This window comes from Rhamphochromis longiceps, linkage group LG7, assembly GCF_057381845.1.
Source record: "Rhamphochromis longiceps isolate RC_006_pf linkage group LG7, R_longiceps_female_GT1.1, whole genome shotgun sequence".
NCBI lineage: Eukaryota > Metazoa > Chordata > Actinopteri > Cichliformes > Cichlidae > Rhamphochromis > Rhamphochromis longiceps.
Window position 1 is genome coordinate 5,701,819 of NC_140563.1, and position 17,292 is coordinate 5,719,110.

The following is a 17,292-nucleotide window of genomic DNA, read 5'->3' on the forward strand; positions in this document are numbered from 1 at the left end:
TGCCCAAGTGCCCTTACACAAATTGCAGAATATGAAGTTATTAATTAGATTACCATTCATTTCAGCCCCTCATGTAGCTTTCACTTGGGGTATCACTCTCCGTTGCTGATGGCTTAAAGGTCATATTATCTTCTCGGTGACAGCCTGCACGTCGTTTCTCAATTATGTTTTGCAACCAAATTTAAAATATGAATAATGTGGCAATTTAACATGTAGTTTGAGAATTCCTAAATATTGCAATAGTGTAGTAACAAACTAGTTTTATTATAGTGAACACTACCACCTGCAAAATATTAGAATGTCTCACCGTACTGACCTGGGTTTGCAGCAACCCCAAAATGGGAAGCTCTATTCAGAAACAGCTGATCACACAGTTAAGTCAACTCTGAGGTTAGTGCATATGTGGTGAATAAAAAAGGGCAGTATCAGTCGAGCACCAATATCACAATTCGCCGTGACAATAACGAAATAACTAAATAAAGAGCAAAGCCTGGGTTTTCAATCCACTGGAGATCGAAAAGTTAACGGGTGCCGTTCTACAATTATCTTCAAGAATCCAGCAGCGGCAGTAGCGAAAGAGTCTGTGCTCAAGAGGAGAAAAGAGTCGATACATTAGCACTATTACAAATTCAAATTCAAATTTTATTTGTCACGTACACAGTCATACACAGTACGATATGTAGTGAAATGCTTAGACAACTGCTCGTGACCTAAAGAAAACAAAAAAGGGAAAAGGCTATGAATAAGAAAGGAAATAAATATGAAAAATTAAAAAGGGTAAATTTAACTAGGAAGGAATAAAATATAAATGAAGGTTAAAAATGAAATAACTGTACAACACAAATTAGAATGAAGGGTAAATTTAACTGGGAAAGAATAAGATAAAATATATAAATTAAAGTTGAATTAAAGTTGAATTAAAGTTACATTTCATTCTGTGTTCACGAGTGTTCATCATTCATCATTTTACACGGCAGACTTGATTTCCCAAATGTGAAAAAGAAAGCGTGCTCTTTGTTTTTAATTCTGTCGTTTTATGAAATGAATAATGAAACAAAGAGTCTGCTTGACAGTTTCTAAAAGTATTTGAATACAACCTCGGATAAGCAGTAACACACGGCATATTATACTGTGTCAAAGGCTAGGCAGAGTGTAACTGAACAGCTTCCAGAACCACCTTTAACAGCAACAACATGAAGTAATTATTTATCAGACGCTCACATTGGTGTGGAGGAATTTAGGCCCACTCTTATTTACAGTGTTTATTTGGGTTTCCAGGCACTGATTTATGCACAGCTCTCTTAAGATCCTGCCACAGCATTTGAGTCAGGTTGAGGTCTGAACTTTGACTGAGTCAGTGCAACACCTTGATCCTTCTCTTTTTTCTGCCATTCAGTTTTAGATTTGCTGCTGTGCCAATGTCCCAATGTCAGCCAAACTTTAGCTGTACCCTCGCCATTCCTCTGCTCCCCACTTAGTATGCTATGTTCATGCTGATATGCTGTACGCTTTGGTTGTCACCAAATGTAGTGCTGCGCATTATGGCCAAACAATTTCACTCTGGTCTTGTCTGTCCAAGGACTTCAGAAGCCTTGTGGTTTGTTCAGGTGCAATTTTGCAATTTCTATGACCATTATATGATTTGACCTTGGGGTGAATTTTCTGAGGTGTCCACTCTTGGGAAGATTGGCAGCTGGCTTGAACGCTGTCCACATGTGAATAATGTTTTTCACTTCAGAATGATGGACTTTAAATTGTTTGGAAATGGCCTTATAACCCTTCCCAGATTGATGGGTACTAACAATTGCTTCTCTAAAATCATTGCCGAAGTGGCATTGAGTCTTTGGAGTGTGTTAACACACACAATAGCGCTCCAGACCAGAAAAACACAAACAAAAAGACACCAAACCAAAACTTCTGCTTTTATAAGGATGGCCACACTTGATCAGTTAATCAAGGGCTTTTGATTAGCAGCACGTGGCAGCTATCCCGCTCTTAATCACTGTGGAAATAGTAAGATTATACCTTGTTTTTTCTAATAGCAATGCTGCATTTTAGCTTATTTTAGTTCGATAAATAATAGTCAGTGCAGCAACATTATTAGAAATCTGTATTCACTGGGGTGCGTTGAGCAGTCGACCACATGCCATATGGCTGAGAGTGGCCAGCCCGGGTTTGAGTCTGACCCGCGGCCCTTTGTCTTCCCCTTCTCTTTCTGCCCCTGCTTTCACTGTGTCTATCAAATAAAGGTGGAAAAGAACAAAAAAAAAAAAAAGAAATCTGTATTCACAGGTATGTCCACCTGTGTTACGCTTTTTTATATACAATAGTATATATGAATTTGCATGCCAATCCACAAGAAGAAATGAAAGATAATCTGACGGTGTGGATACCGATTTTATTCTGCTCTTAGGATGACTCCACATTTGAAAACTAAGATCACTGTCTCTCAGATCACTGATTACCCATGAACGTGTAAACATTTATGAGGAAAGATGACAAATAAATACAATTTGTTACTATCCTGAGATTACTTATAAACTGAATGACAATGTTTGTGAGCTCCACTTACTGCACCCCATGTTCTCACTGTTTTGCGTCTGTGCTCAAGTGTTTATTTCCATTCATATAGTTGTTACATACAGATTAGAAATTCATGTGAGGAAAATCTTCATATCACCGTAACCATGCATGTCATCCATGACTACTGCTCCCGGCAGGGCACCACAATTTTGGTGCGTTTTCTTTTTCACATTTCTTATGAAATTCTGCTCTTCGTGATTATACTCTCTTAGATCATACATATCTACTTCCACTGACACACACTTTGATCATATTTTCTCCCTTCCAGGTGATTTCCAGTTCTCAGTATCATCAGACGATAACTCTGAGTTCTGGCTGAGCCCTGATGAGACTCCTCTTAATGCCAGACTGCTGGTCTATGTAGGACAGGTAAGCAACAAACTGTGTTACACTGAATATTATCTGAAACACACAGAGGGTCACTCCATTTAAAATCAGCAGGGTCCCTATATTCTTTATAGTTTACGATTCAAAGGAAAGCCATTTAGTACAACCCATTTTTCAGTACTCTCCTGTTTTTAAATGGCATTGCTTAGCAACAAGCTGTTACTGTAGGAAGAGCCTGAATCTTCTGGGGGCTAAATTCAACCTCTTAATGTCATGACCTAAATAGTAAAACACTTAGTATAATATATACCTCTAGGGAAGTTCATCCATAGTACAGTTTGCGCAGGGAAGCCAAACCTTAATCATTAGACTACATAGTGACTTTATTATCTGATAGGATATTCAGGTGACGGTGACTCATATCTCTAAATGGCTTCTAATGGATTTTATTTCTCTCATATATGGCTATGCACACTATGACAGATCAGGCAAGTATAACTATGATTAACTGCAATTCTTGTGGAATCATAGTTACTGTTGAGACTTTAAAGGGTCAAAGCTATTACTCTGAAATGATGCCATCTAAAATCGTTGCTGAGATGTGACTAAGAGCATCCAGCTCTGACCACACCTCAACATAAGCCTTTAATTCTGCCAGAGTTCAGCGATACAGCAACAGCAGGGACAATGAGCGATTTGACCTTGTTCGTCTTTAGTAATCACCCGCTCCCCTCATGTCACCATCCTAACACCGAGGCTATCACTCACCTCCCCAACACACGCCTCAAAATACAGTAGACTTAAATCCTCCTGTAGAACATCCTGTGAAAAATCGTTTTCCTTTCCCATCTATCCTTGAAGTACCCTCTGCCCGCAATTGAATAAAAGTCAAGCTGTGCTGCTGCTGCTGCCTCTGCTAATAAAGTTTTCTCTGCGAAACCCTCTGAAAGATTTAAGAAGGGAAAGATGCACGAGGTTGCACAATATTTGAACTGCACCATATGAGTGCTCTCAGCAAATATGTGTTAAGAGCAAAGGTCCAGCGATGGTGCCATCTGTATTCCAACAGGATGCGAGATGTCACCAGGTTCCATGGGAGCTGAGATTAATTGGCTGCTAGAGAATATTGATGTGACATTTAGCAGTGGAGAAATATCATCTAGGTAATGGCAGAGGAGCAGCATTATGGCTAAGGATCATTCATCCTGCCACCGGCTGACAGACAGGTCTCACTGCCTTCCCAGTCTCGAGAGGCACTTTGTGTTTCACGGATAAAAATCTAAATCGTTGCTCCGTTCAAACCATCTGCATGAGCTTAGGTGGAAAAAGAGTTTATTTAGATTTTCTCTTACTGTAAGTTTGGTTTTTTTTTTGAAAGAGGATTTTGAAGTAGTCAGATTTTCCCCAACTTTTAAGAGTTTGTGTTTCATATAGCACAAACACTTTACACCCTGAGGAGACATGCGCTGCTCTTCTTTGCTTGCTACAAAGCCTGCCCTTAAGACTTGTAAGAGCTCTAATACGGCGGTCCCCAACCCCCGGGCCGCGAGAGTGAGACTCGGGTGTGAAATGTATGGTTTTCAGGGTTTTTAGCGTTATTTTGTTATCGTTTTTTTTTTTTTTTTTTTACTCTGTTTTCCTGGGTCTTTTCACGTGTGTTATGAATAAATCTTCTTTTTTTCGGTACCGGTACTAGTTTCATTTTGTTGTATTTATCCGCGACACCTTAAAGGCCGGTCCATGAAAATATTGTCGGGCACAAACCGGTCCGTGGCGCAAAAAAGGTTGGGGACCGCTGCTCTAATACACAATTAATTTATGGGTTTTTTAAGTTATTTCAAACCAGATAATAATAAAATAACTCAATTTTAGCTTGTTTTTTATTTTCTGAAGATTAAATAAAAATTAAAGGCAGGGGTTATTCTTCAGCCACTTCTGTGTTCTGTGTGTCACATTTACGACAGTGAAAAAAGGTTATTTTTCTAATCTTCCTGTGCATGCGAAGGACATTACACTGAATTCTAAATTCACCCATTCACTCAAATAGCATACACAGTATACTACAGTTTTATTCTGTTCATACCACATTTTTCCAATCCCAAATACACACACCGTTGGACACACCAGGGCACTTTTTCTCCTTTTTTTTGTGGAGTTGTATCTTGCCCAGAGATTGGAGGAACCCCAATAACCCCAGTTAGCATTCCCTGTAAACCTCTGTCCAAATGGATTGCACACCAGTAAAAAAAAAGCCACTGACTGACAGACAAGTGTGTGAGGGATCCAGCAAGCCCAGATCTTTTTTATTTGAATAAGCTTCCTAGTATGCGCTGTTTGAGGCTAGTGCTTCCAAATGAAAACGCCAATGACTAGCAAATATATCTTTAAAAGTATAATTCGAATGTGCTCCCATGAGGCATTTAACAGTGATGTGATGAAAAATAGAGCTGAAGTGTTTCTGTGCTGTTTCCATGGTGACCCCTGTCAGTATTTTCTTGTCTTCCAAATATTACAGCAAAGAAGATAATGATTTAATCTCGAGATGTGTATTTCTGTTATTCTCAAACATGTATAAAACATTCAAAAGGTAAGCTTGAGTCCTAGTTCCTGTGTAGGTCATCCCAAATCCACACAAATGCATACGGTACCAGTGGATCTCCAAAAAATTAGAATATTCTGACTTAGTTTTTCATAATGTAACTCAACTTTTGTATTAATCACACATCTAAACATGATTGTAATAGTTCCATGATTTAAAAAAGCATTTACAATACAGAAATCTCCAGCTTCTAAAAAGTGTGTTCATTTATACACTCAGTACCTGGCTGGCGTTGCTTTACCACAAATTACTGCATCAGTACAGTGTAGCATGGAAGCGATTAGTTTGTGGTCCTGCTGAGGTGTTACTGAAGCTCAGGTTGCTTTGATGACAGCAGCTCGTTTGTATTTTTGGGTCAGCTTCTCATCTTCCTCTTGAAACAAACCAGAGATTCTCTGTGGGTTTCAGGTCAGGTGAGTCAGCTGCCCCATCAACCATCATAATAACACATTCAGCAAATCATTATGTAGGAGTTTTGGCACTGTGGGCAGAATCCTGCTGGAAAAGGAAATTGGCATTTCCACGAAGCTTGTTAGCAGATGGAAGGGAAGTGCTCTAAAATCTTCTGGTAGATAGCTGCGTGCAGATGACACGGCACTCCAAATCATCACAGACTGCAGAAACTTCACACTGGACATAAAAGACCTTGGATTCTGTCTCCATTATTCCTCCAGACTCTAAGATGTTTATTTCCAAATAAAATGAAAAAAATTGCTTTCATATGTGGATCACAGGACTGTGGACCGAGCAGCAGTCCTGTTCTTTTTATCCTTAGCCCAGATAAGAATGCTTCTGACATCTCTGGATCAGAAGTAGCTTGATATTAAGAATGCAGCAGTTTTATCCTGTTCCTGAAGATTTGTGTGATGGTGGCTCTTATTGCACCGTCACCAGCCTCAGTCCAATCCTTCTGAATTTTCCCAGGTTGCTCAAATAGACTTCTCTTCAAGGTTCAAGGTTCTTTATTTGTCACATGCATAGTTATACAAGTATAACATACAGTGAAATGTAGCCTGACACGCTCCTCGACATGTGCAAAAATGGGGGGGTGTAGAGGAAGAACATTATATATATATATATATATATATATATATATATATATATATATATATATATATATATAACACCCAGCACGCCCCTGCGGGCGGTTTATCCTTCAAGCTCGGGTCCTCTACCAGAGGCCTGGGAGCTTGAGGGTCCTGCGCAGTATCTTAGCTGTTCCCAGGACTGCGCTCTTCTGGACAGAGATCTCCGATGTTATTCCCGGGATCTGCTGGAGCCACTCGCCTAGCTTGGGAGTCACCGCACCTAGTGCTCCGATTACCACGGGGACCACCGTTACCTTCACCCTCCACATCCTCTCGAGCTCTTCTCTGAGCCCTTGGTATTTCTCCAGCTTCTCGTGTTCCTTCTTCCTGATATTGCTGTCATTCGGAACCGCTACATCGATCACTACGGCCGTCTTCTTCTGTTTGTCTACCACCACTATGTCCGGTTGGTTAGCCACCACCATTTTGTCCGTCTGTATCTGGAAGTCCCACAGGATCTTAGCTCGGTCATTCTCCACCACCCTTGGGGGCATCTCCCATTTTGACCTCGGGACTTCTAGGTTATACTCGGCACAGATGTTCCTGTACACTATGCCGGCCACTTGGTTATGGCGTTCCATGTATGCCTTGCCTGCTAGCATCTTGCACCCTGCTGTTATGTGCTGGATTGTCTCTGGGGCATCTTTACACAGCCTGCACCTGGGGTCTTGCCTGGTGTGATAGACCCCAGCCTCTATGGATCTTGTACTCAGAGCTTGTTCTTGTGCTGCCATGATTAGTGCCTCTGTGCTGTCTTTCAGTCCAGCTTTGTCCAGCCACTGGTAGGATTTCTGGATATCAGCCACCTCCTCTATCTGCCGGTGGTACATACCGTGCAGGGGCCTGTCCTTCCATGATGGTTCCTCGTCTCCCTCCTCTTTCTTGGGTTTCTGCTGCCTGAGGTATTCACTGAGCACTCGGTCAGTTGGGGCCATCTTCCCAATGTATTCTTGGATGTTCCTTGTCTCATCCTGGACTGTGGTGCTGACACTCACCAGTCCCCGGCCCCCTTCCTTCCGCTTAGCGTACAGCCTCAGGGTGCTGGACTTGGGGTGAAACCCTCCATGCATGGTCAGGAGCTTTCTTGTCTTTATGTCAGTGGCTTCTATCTCCTCCTTTGGCCAGCCTATTACCCCAGCAGGGTACCTGATCACGGGCAGGGCGTATGTGTTGATGGCCCGGATCTTGTTCTTACCATTCAGCTGACTCCTCAGGACTTGCCTGACCCTCTGCAGGTACTTGGTGGTTGCAGCCTTTCTAGCGGCCTCTTCATGGTTCCCATTTGCCTGCGGGATCCCCAGGTACTTGTAACTGTCCTCTATGTCTGCAATGTTGCCTTCTGGTAGTTCAATCCCCTCAGTTCTGACTACCTTCCCTCTCTTTGATACCATCCGACTACACTTCTCCAGTCCGAACGACATTCCAATGTCATTGCTGTATAGCCTGGTAGTGTGGATCAGTGAATCGATGTCTCGTTCACTCTTGGCATACAGCTTGATGTCATCCATGTACAGGAGGTGGCTGACAACTGCTCCGTTCCGTAGTCGGTATCCGTAGCCAGTCTTGTTAATGATCTCACTGAGGGGGTTCAGGCCTATGCAGAACAGCAGTGGGGACAGAGCATCTCCTTGGTAGATCCCGCACTTGATGGTAACTTGTGCTATGGGCTTGGAGTTGGCCTCTAGTGTTGTACGCCACATCCCCATTGAGTTCCTGATGAAGGCTCTTAGGGTCCCATTGATCTTGTACAATTCTAGGCATTCCAGTATCCAGCTGTGGGGCATTGAGTCATAGGCCTTCTTGTAATCAATCCAGGCAGTGCACAGGTTGGTCAGTCTGGTCTTGCAGTCTCGGCTGATTGTTCTGTCTACCAGTAGCTGGTGTTTTGCACCTCTGGTATTCTTGCCAATTCCTTTCTGTGTCCCGCTCATGTGTTGACCCATGTGCCTGTTCATCTTAGCCGATATGATGCCTGACAGGAGCTTCCATGTAGTACTGAGGCAGGTTATTGGTCGGTAGTTGGAGGGGACCGGTCCCTTCTTGGGGTCCTTGGGGATCAGGACCGTCCGACCTTCGGTTAGCCATTCCGGGTGTCTCTCGTTAACTAGCAGCTGGTTCATTTGTGCTGCCAGACGCTCGTGGAGTGCAGTCAGCTTCTTCAGCCAGTAGGCGTGAACCATGTCGGGCCCTGGTGCTGTCCAACTCTTCATACTGGAGACCCTTTCTTGGATATCTGCCACTGTGATGGTTACTGGACCCTGTTCAGGGAGGTCGCTGTGGTCTGCCCTCAGATCCACTAGCCACTGAGCATTGCCGTTATGGGTTGCATCCTTCTCCCATATGCTCTTCCAGTATTGCTCCGTTTCCAGCCTTGGTGGTGCTGTTCTCTTATTGTTCCCTTGCCACTGAGAGTACACCTTTGCTGGTTCTGTGGAGAACAGCTGGTTTATTCTCCTGCCTTCTATCTCTCTGGTGTACCTCCTCAAGCGGCTGGCCAAGGCTGTGAGTCTTTGCTTGGCAGTTTCCAAGGCCTCAGGTATGGACAGCTTGCTGTATTTCTTAGGCACCTTATTTGTCGCACCTTTCTGCAACTCTGTTAGTTGGCTAACCTCCCTCCGTGCTACTTTGATCTTGCCCTCTAGCCTCCTTCTCCATGGAGGGTACTGCCCCTTGTGGCTGTTCAACTTGTAGCCAAGCATCTCACTGATCACTGCTGCCGTATTGTAGATCAGCTTGTTAGTGTCGGTAATCGTGGTTGTAGGTATTGCCCGTAGTGCTGCATTAACATCATCTAGCAGACCTTCTGAGGGTACTTCACGTAATCTTGGTAACCGGCTACGGGGGATCCAGGTTTCAAGCTTGGCCATGATCCTATTTTTCAGGTCAGTTCCTCTCGCACTCAACGATCCTTCTCCTATCGCACTTGGGGCTATGTACCCAATCTCGGGTGGGGGTGATGATATCTCCCCCCTGACCTGGCGTCCTGACTCCTCCTTGCCGTAGCATTTGTGTTGTACCTCGTCAATCTCTAGCTGTGAGAGCAGTCCCTTCTTTCGAATGTTGGAACACTGAGCTACTAGTTGTTTCGCTGTCATTGTGGATGTTGGGTATCGAAGAATCCATAGGTCCCTCATCCTATTCATGTAGCCCCTTCCGCCGGGGTTACTTGCGTAGTAGCATTCCAACAACGCCCTGTTTTCGTCCCTTGCCCACCGATGCCTTCTTGTTCCAGTAGCCCACTTTTCGTCAGGGTGCCCTGGTTCCTCAACACCTGACGCGGACCTTGTTGATCCGGGCGACGTCCGAGCCGGCATGCCTTCATATTTATCTGTCTCGCTCATGTCTGCGGTAGGCTTGCTTAGCATAGGGGGTCTAGCCTTAGGACCCTTACTGGATACAGACGCCCCAGGCAGGAATCGAACTTGCGATCCTCTGTTCCAAAGGCGTGTAGTTTAACCACTACGCTATCCAATATATATGTATATATATATATATATATATATATATATATACACATATATATATATATACACATATATATATATATATACATATATATATATATATATATATATATACACATATATATATATATATATATATATATACACATATATATATATATATATATATACACATATATATATATATATATATATATACACATATATATATATATATATATATATATATATATATATATATATATATATATATATATATATATATATATACACATATATATATATATATACACATATATATATATATATATATATATATATATATATATATATATATATATATATATATATATATACATACACATATATATATACATACACATATATATATGTATATGTATATGTATATGTATATATATATGTATATGTATATATATATGTATATACATACATATAGTATATACACTGGGTGAATGTGCAGAACTAGCAGCAAGCAGGTGAATTCTGTACATTAATATGAATAGACATCTGACATCTTAACAATCATGTCAAGGCAGTGGACATCCCCGTTGCTTGTGCACCTTTTCCAGAAACACTTTCCCCTACCTGTCATCTTAGCATTAACATGCTTTCATACAGCACTTTGTGAACAGCTGGCCTTTTCCCCAGTAGACCTTGGCAATGTTTGTTATCTGGACTGTCAAGTCTCTCAGTTTTGGCCTTGATCGTATTTACCTGTTCTGAACTAGACCAACACATACACAGTATTTGTATTGTTTGAGTGGTAATTTACTCAAACTCAAAATAAAATATTCTAATCATTTAAAATACTGCACACTAAATACTATCAGCCAACAATCATCCAACTGAAAACATAAAAACAGAAATATTTCACTTTATGACTTTATCAATATAGAATATTAAAAAAAAGAACCTTTAAAATATTCGTATTTTTAGGTGCTCTACTTAAAAACGAAATATATACGAACCCAAGTGAGAGAACAAAATCGACCTTGCGTCATGCTTGGTTCTGCTGCTCGGTCCCTTACATGTACCAGCTCCCTCTTCTCAATTTGTTGAAGTGCGATTGGTTGGGTACACTATTCTTATTAGAACACTTTCCATGTTCCTGCTGGGACATTATCTGTACGCATACGAATGAACTTAATGTGAATGAGGATTATCCATTGTCCCGCCTTGCCGTTAATCATATTTTTGCCTACAGCTAATCTGTAATGAGATTTTCCTTCAATCAGAATGTCCAGACAGCTCCCGCAGAGCTTCCCACAGAACCAGCCCAGTCTTGTCTGATATTAAAAGGCCCTTATGAGCAGGAAACGGCACATGTGTGCAAGGCTGTGTGTGCGCTAATGCCTTAGTGTAGTTCATGTCTGGTTGCACAGACACTTGGCGCAAATGGCAAATCAGCCACAATGTTTAAAACACCTATGTTATATTGTGTAGATCCCCCTTCCACAATGGGGCGCGATGTTGGCCCACCATAGATCTGGCTGCTTGCTGTTTATCTGCAGGATGTTCAATCGGATTGAGATTTGAGGAGTTTGGAGGCTGAGTAAATGTCTTAGAATTTTTGTGTTGTTTCTCGAGCCATTCCTGAGCAGTTTTTTTCCCAGCTTTTGAGATGAAAGGTGGATGCTATGACGTCTAATCTGTCTGGTTCAAAAAGCAGATACAAAAATACACAGGCGTACGAGAAACTGGGTCAGGGAACTGCGATCAATATGGGACTCAACAGCACCAGTAGCTTCTCATTCCCTGACAGACAAGACATTATCACTGTTGTAGGAGCATGCACCAATTCACAACTTTGCCCCACTCTACAAAAAACCAAGAAACTCAATTTGTAGAACAGCTGATAAGCAGATAAGATTTAAAAGTTTTTTCTTTTTTCTACCACCTGGCCGTATCGATTGTAAGGAGGGATGGAATTAAGTCAGCTTCTTTGACTTAAAATCACATAAAATCTCACCTAATCATATAAACGTTTAAAATAAAAGATGTTTGACGTGTACTTAGCTGGGGCTGTTTCTGCACTGTCAGTGGCACAGCTTACTGGAACACCTAAATTGGAACAATGCCATCATTAATTTTACTAACATTTGTGGTTTTCCTGCCACAGTGAATAAAGATGTCTGCAACAACAGTGGTTAATGAGTTTCAAATGCCCATCGTTTTACCAGGTAAAAGCACCTGATCAAAGACACTGAATAGGATTTTGGATTAAAAGCGACAACGCGCATATGATACATTTTATTCTTTAGCCTTGTAGAAAAAGCATTTTGACAGGGAAGAAAATAGATACAGCCAGGTTTCAAATTTTAACATTGCTTGAGACGGGCAATCTATCACAGTACACAGCACGTCTGTGTCTGCTATTATTCGTGTTATAGTTAGATACATGTGTGCATACAAGCCCATCCGAATGACTGTAACACCAACGTAACTCGGCAGTTCGAAAATGACTGAAAAAAATGAATTCAGGCATGAAAGTAGGTTTGATGGTCCACATCCATTTAAAGTATCTGAAGGTTGATTTTATGGTAGATTGCAATGTGTGAAAACTGGTAAATTCAAATTTTAAAGCAACCAACTTCATGCTTAATGATACCAAAATATGTAAACAAAAACTTTCATGGTCTTTGGCTCCAAGTGCACCTGTTTCTTTTTATTGCAAATGGTGCAATTAAGAAATTCTGCAGCTCTAACCATTAAAAAAAACAAAATCTATACTTTAATGTTGTTGTTTTTTTTTTATAGCCCTACAATGGATCGGTCACCCTCTCGTCGGCTGGAATAGGGTCCAGCACAACTATGACAGCACAGATGGGCTGTACTGAATCTAAGTTTACCTGATTTTCCCTTCAATATCATCTTCTTCCGTGTCTATGAATTGCTTTAAGGGCTACTGCTCCATTTAAATTTTTCCCAAGAAATCCTGTGACCACTTGCCTATGCTCTGTAATTTCATTATGAACCTCACACTTGAGCAGAGAACAACTTCTCTGTCAAACTGACCTGTTGAGGGCTTTCATTCATCATGACAGCTGAAACTGCTATCTCTCAGCTGCTGGGTTTACAGTTTGCATGAAGGGTATGCAATAACTAAACTCAAAGATGGTATATCAGGTTAGAAGCGTGACCACAAGTATGCTCGTCCTTTTTCACTCCCCTGGATCAGATGAGGGTTATGAGGGAGAACAGCCTCTGCATCGTCACTAAACTGCTGGCCAAATGTGTTTCTGTGGTGTTCTCATGTTCTCTAAAATTAACTATAATGGTCACTACCTTGCAACTCTGGAGCAGATCCAGGGGGCATCTCAAAAGCAAAACACAGAAGTGGTCAAATGCAGTTTTCACAGCAGCCAAGAACAGCAGCATTGCTGGAAGTTCTCCAGAGGTGAGCAGGGAGACGAGCTGGAAAAGAAGATTGATCCAATTTAAATAGGGTAGGTTTTTCTTATTACAGGTAGAATTGTAAATGTTTTTGTTTTTATTTCATCTTGATTCAACCAGCTGGCAAAACGTGAGTCTTGAACTTCTTCACCATCAGTGTGGTTCAGTATTGAAGCATTTTCAAAAGTCTTCTACATTTTCTGCTATGTAATAGCTTTTTTCATTCACACTATGAATTAATGACTTTAATGATGACGGCCACTGAACTGAGAGTCCTAAATGGAATGTGGCTATAATTAATATTAGTTAGAACTATGCTTTCCTGTTGTGACGCTTCGCAGCATGCCAAAATGTCTGTAGTGTGTGCAAACAGACTGATTAGTGATAGGCAAGAAATTGCTCAAGCTGAGTGTGAGAGAGGAATGATGCCTGAGCAGTAACAGGATAAAGCTAAATCCCCTGTTAATAACCATAGGTGCTTTATTGTATCATTCCAAGGTTGTATCTCTGCTTTGTCATACATTCAAAGAAAATGCAGCTGTATCCAAAAACATAAATAAATGTCTGTTAAATTTAAATATTTTTATAGCCAATACATGTAAAATGTCAGGATTGCTGCACTGGCACAATTTTCATTTTAAAGTTTGCCCCTTATTTTCTTTTGTTGCCAGTGTACTTAAATTGAATAAAAGCCGACATAAACAGTACGCACAGACCAATCCCGGTATGTCCTTGTGTCCACCTCTTCAGCAGTGCTGGTAAAAGGTTAAAGTGTGCTGAGGAGCTTTTAGTCATTAAAATTTTGCAGTTTGGATTCAATTGAAAAAACACATTGAAGGCAAGACAGAATAAGAGCAAGAAAGCAGCACTCCCATTATATCACAGGTCAGCTGTTTTTCTATTACTTTTCTCGTCTTATTTGGGCAGCGGGGGAAAGGAGTGTATGGGAGAAAAGGAGCTGATAGAAAGAGGAGTAATGTCTCCATAGCTCCACTGCACACTCATATTTCTTTTATCTCTCGACCCTGTTTTGTGTTTCGCTTTTCAGTGTTTCAGGGCCAGTGGCCATCTGAAATTAGATTTCTTAAGGTACCCACATATGTGGGTAAGGTTCACACACAGATGCGCAGTGTGGGTGTTTGTGTCCGCTTTACAGATGCAAAAAAAAAGAGTGTACATGAGCGTCCATCTCTCTGGCTTCTTCGATCAATTTAAGTTGAAGAAATTGGATTGCCAAGTTTGCCGGTTTACTTTTTTTTTTTTATAGGGGACTTCAGAAGTAGAAGTACAATATGACAAAATGCAAGTGAGAAGTTGTGTTTTAAGGTGTAATATGAGTAGTGTGTGTGCCTGTGTGTGAGTAACCCCTCATCAATCTCTGGCTGCTTGCTTTCTGATTTACCTCTTCCCTACTCTGGTGAGGAGATGCTGCCTTCACTAAGCAATGACTCATCCTTCAGTGAGAAAAAAATTCTGTGTGTGTGTGTTATGCATGTCTGCATGTGCACCTTAAAGAACATCTGCTCCTTTCATTGGAGAGCTTTTGTCCTTGTAACCACAATGCACACCGTTGATTGATGTCTTTGTTACCCTAAAAAAGAGACACAAAAAGACAAGTTAAAAATAAAAAAGGCTTTAATTTTGAATTATGTTCACCCTGACTTTTTGTTTGTATGAATCCTATATTTTGTTGAGCTGCTCAGAAAATAATCGAAATCATCAACTATTTTTGCAGAGCATAAATAGGTAAGTCGTCTCGTGCCACATAAAGGTTTAGAGCTCAAAGGACGGCGTAAATATAATCCCAGTTATATAAAACCAAGTTTCACTCCAAAAATTCTATTTACTTTGGAAATAAATCGAATGTCTGTAGAGATCTAATTTAATGATTTCCTGTATGCGCCCTCAGAAGGTTTCCTGCATGTAGAGTCAGCACTAGATGACACAACTTGGTGAGATTGATATTTTTCCTGTGCTGTCTCTGCTGTGTGATAGCTTTCTATTTTACCTTTTATGTTCAGAAAAAAAAAAAAACCCTGAAAGAAGGGAGAGTATAACATAAAGCGTGCAAGTACAATACAGTAATAGGGGCATTTTCAATAGTGTCTTCTCATAGGTTGACTATTTCAATTTAGTGCTGCATTTTTCACCAATTTCCTCTGCTTTGAAAGATTTTACACTTCTACAGAAATGCCTTGTGTAGTCATATGAAACTTGTGAGTTATTTTAACTGTCATGGAGGTCGGTTACTAACTGTCGAAAGTAATAGAAGCATGTGTGGAATTGTTGTGACTGATAAAACTGTAAATAATAGGTGTAACAGATCAAACGGTTAGCCGGAACATCTGGTATCCAGCAGCACAATTTTACAGTTAACGGACATTCACTCTGTAGGTTGTCATATCCACATGGCAGATTTTTGTCATGGTTTGCTGTGTGGCAGGCAGGAGAAGGACCCAAGATGCAGACTCACAGACACGGGGATAAACTCAAAAAACACAGCTTTATTGCTGGCCACGAGAAGTAATACAAAATAACCTAAAACTGGGAAAACTAAAGCATGAGCTGTACAAGGAACCGAACCACGGGGAGAATTACACACAACATGAGGGAGAACGCGACGCCGAACAGAGGGAGACTCAGACAGAAATACACAGAGGGTAAACGAGGAAAGTGGGCACACACGGGGAACACAGGTGACACTGATAATCATAACGAGACAGGGCGGGGTGAACTGAACATGACATGTACAGGCACAGAGGTTCAGACAGGAGGAGAGAGAGCACGGGGAAAACACAGACATAACGGGCTGGGGAAACATGAAACAACCACAAAGGGAGACGAGGGCTCATAAATACATAGAGGGGCACACAGGGGGTAAAAGCCATGAAGGGAAAACACTTAGGGAACAACACAACAGGGCAACTCAGAAAACATGGCCTAAATAAGGAACGAAATACAAAAATACAAGGAACTAAGAATACTGGGCCCACATGGCCCAGGACCATGACAATTTTAGCTTATCAGCATAAGAAGTGAGTCTTTCTTTTTTAAATAACATACAAAAACAGCTGACACACAACATTCAAGTATGCACAAAAAATATGAGGACAAAGTTTATTACAGTTGTTTCCGGTAAATGCTCACGTAGGTGTTTGCAAATGTATCTTCATCTTTAATGCAAAGCTACTGGAGTACTTTGCTTAGTGCTCGGTTAGCTAGCTTCCCTGATGTTCACTTTCAGTGACCTAACTCCTACCAGAGGAATATTTGAAGGGAATGTTGGTGTGAATATGCACTGTGGCAGCAAGATGCTGTGGGCTCCAGAGTTGAAAGCACAGTAGCACACATTGTGTCCTCCTCCTCTCTACTCAGTAGCCTCACAAAGACTCTCAGAGGCGTCAGCATTGCCAGGGGCCTGATTGGCTTTGGACAGGCTGCATGATTTTAAGGTTTATTATCATAGGGACTCTCCTTTCATGCCAGCAAACACATTCAGATATGCCACTGTACAATTGGCATTTTGATTTGTTTGTGTATGCATGTGCATCACTATATGTTTTTCTCTGGGAACATGTATTGTGTAACACAGATTGAGGATCAACAGCTATTTACTGTCTCTTTTGATTTGTTAGCACCACTCGCAGCAATGTCTTTTGACCAGTCTCAAACTCAGTTGTGTGGCCAACACAAACAATTAAAGACATGCCCACTGTGATCTTAGTTTCATTCTTTCATTATGGATCAGCAACAGCAGGGGCCCTAATTACTTGTGTTGGCTTGCTGAGAGAATGAATGGGCACCGACTCAACCACAG

General features: G+C 41.3%; 1 protein-coding gene across 2 annotated transcripts in view; it reads left to right on the forward strand.

Annotated features, from left to right (window-relative positions):
• Positions 1-17,292, forward strand: part of b4galnt4a (beta-1,4-N-acetyl-galactosaminyl transferase 4a) — a 176,152-nt gene that overhangs the window by 116,133 nt on the left and 42,727 nt on the right. For both annotated transcript variants that reach the window (XM_085411786.1, XM_085411787.1), the window contains one exon: positions 2,852-2,952. In XM_085411786.1, the coding sequence (XP_085267912.1) occupies positions 2,852-2,952 (101 nt within the window). The remainder of the gene's footprint in view (positions 1-2,851; positions 2,953-17,292) is intronic.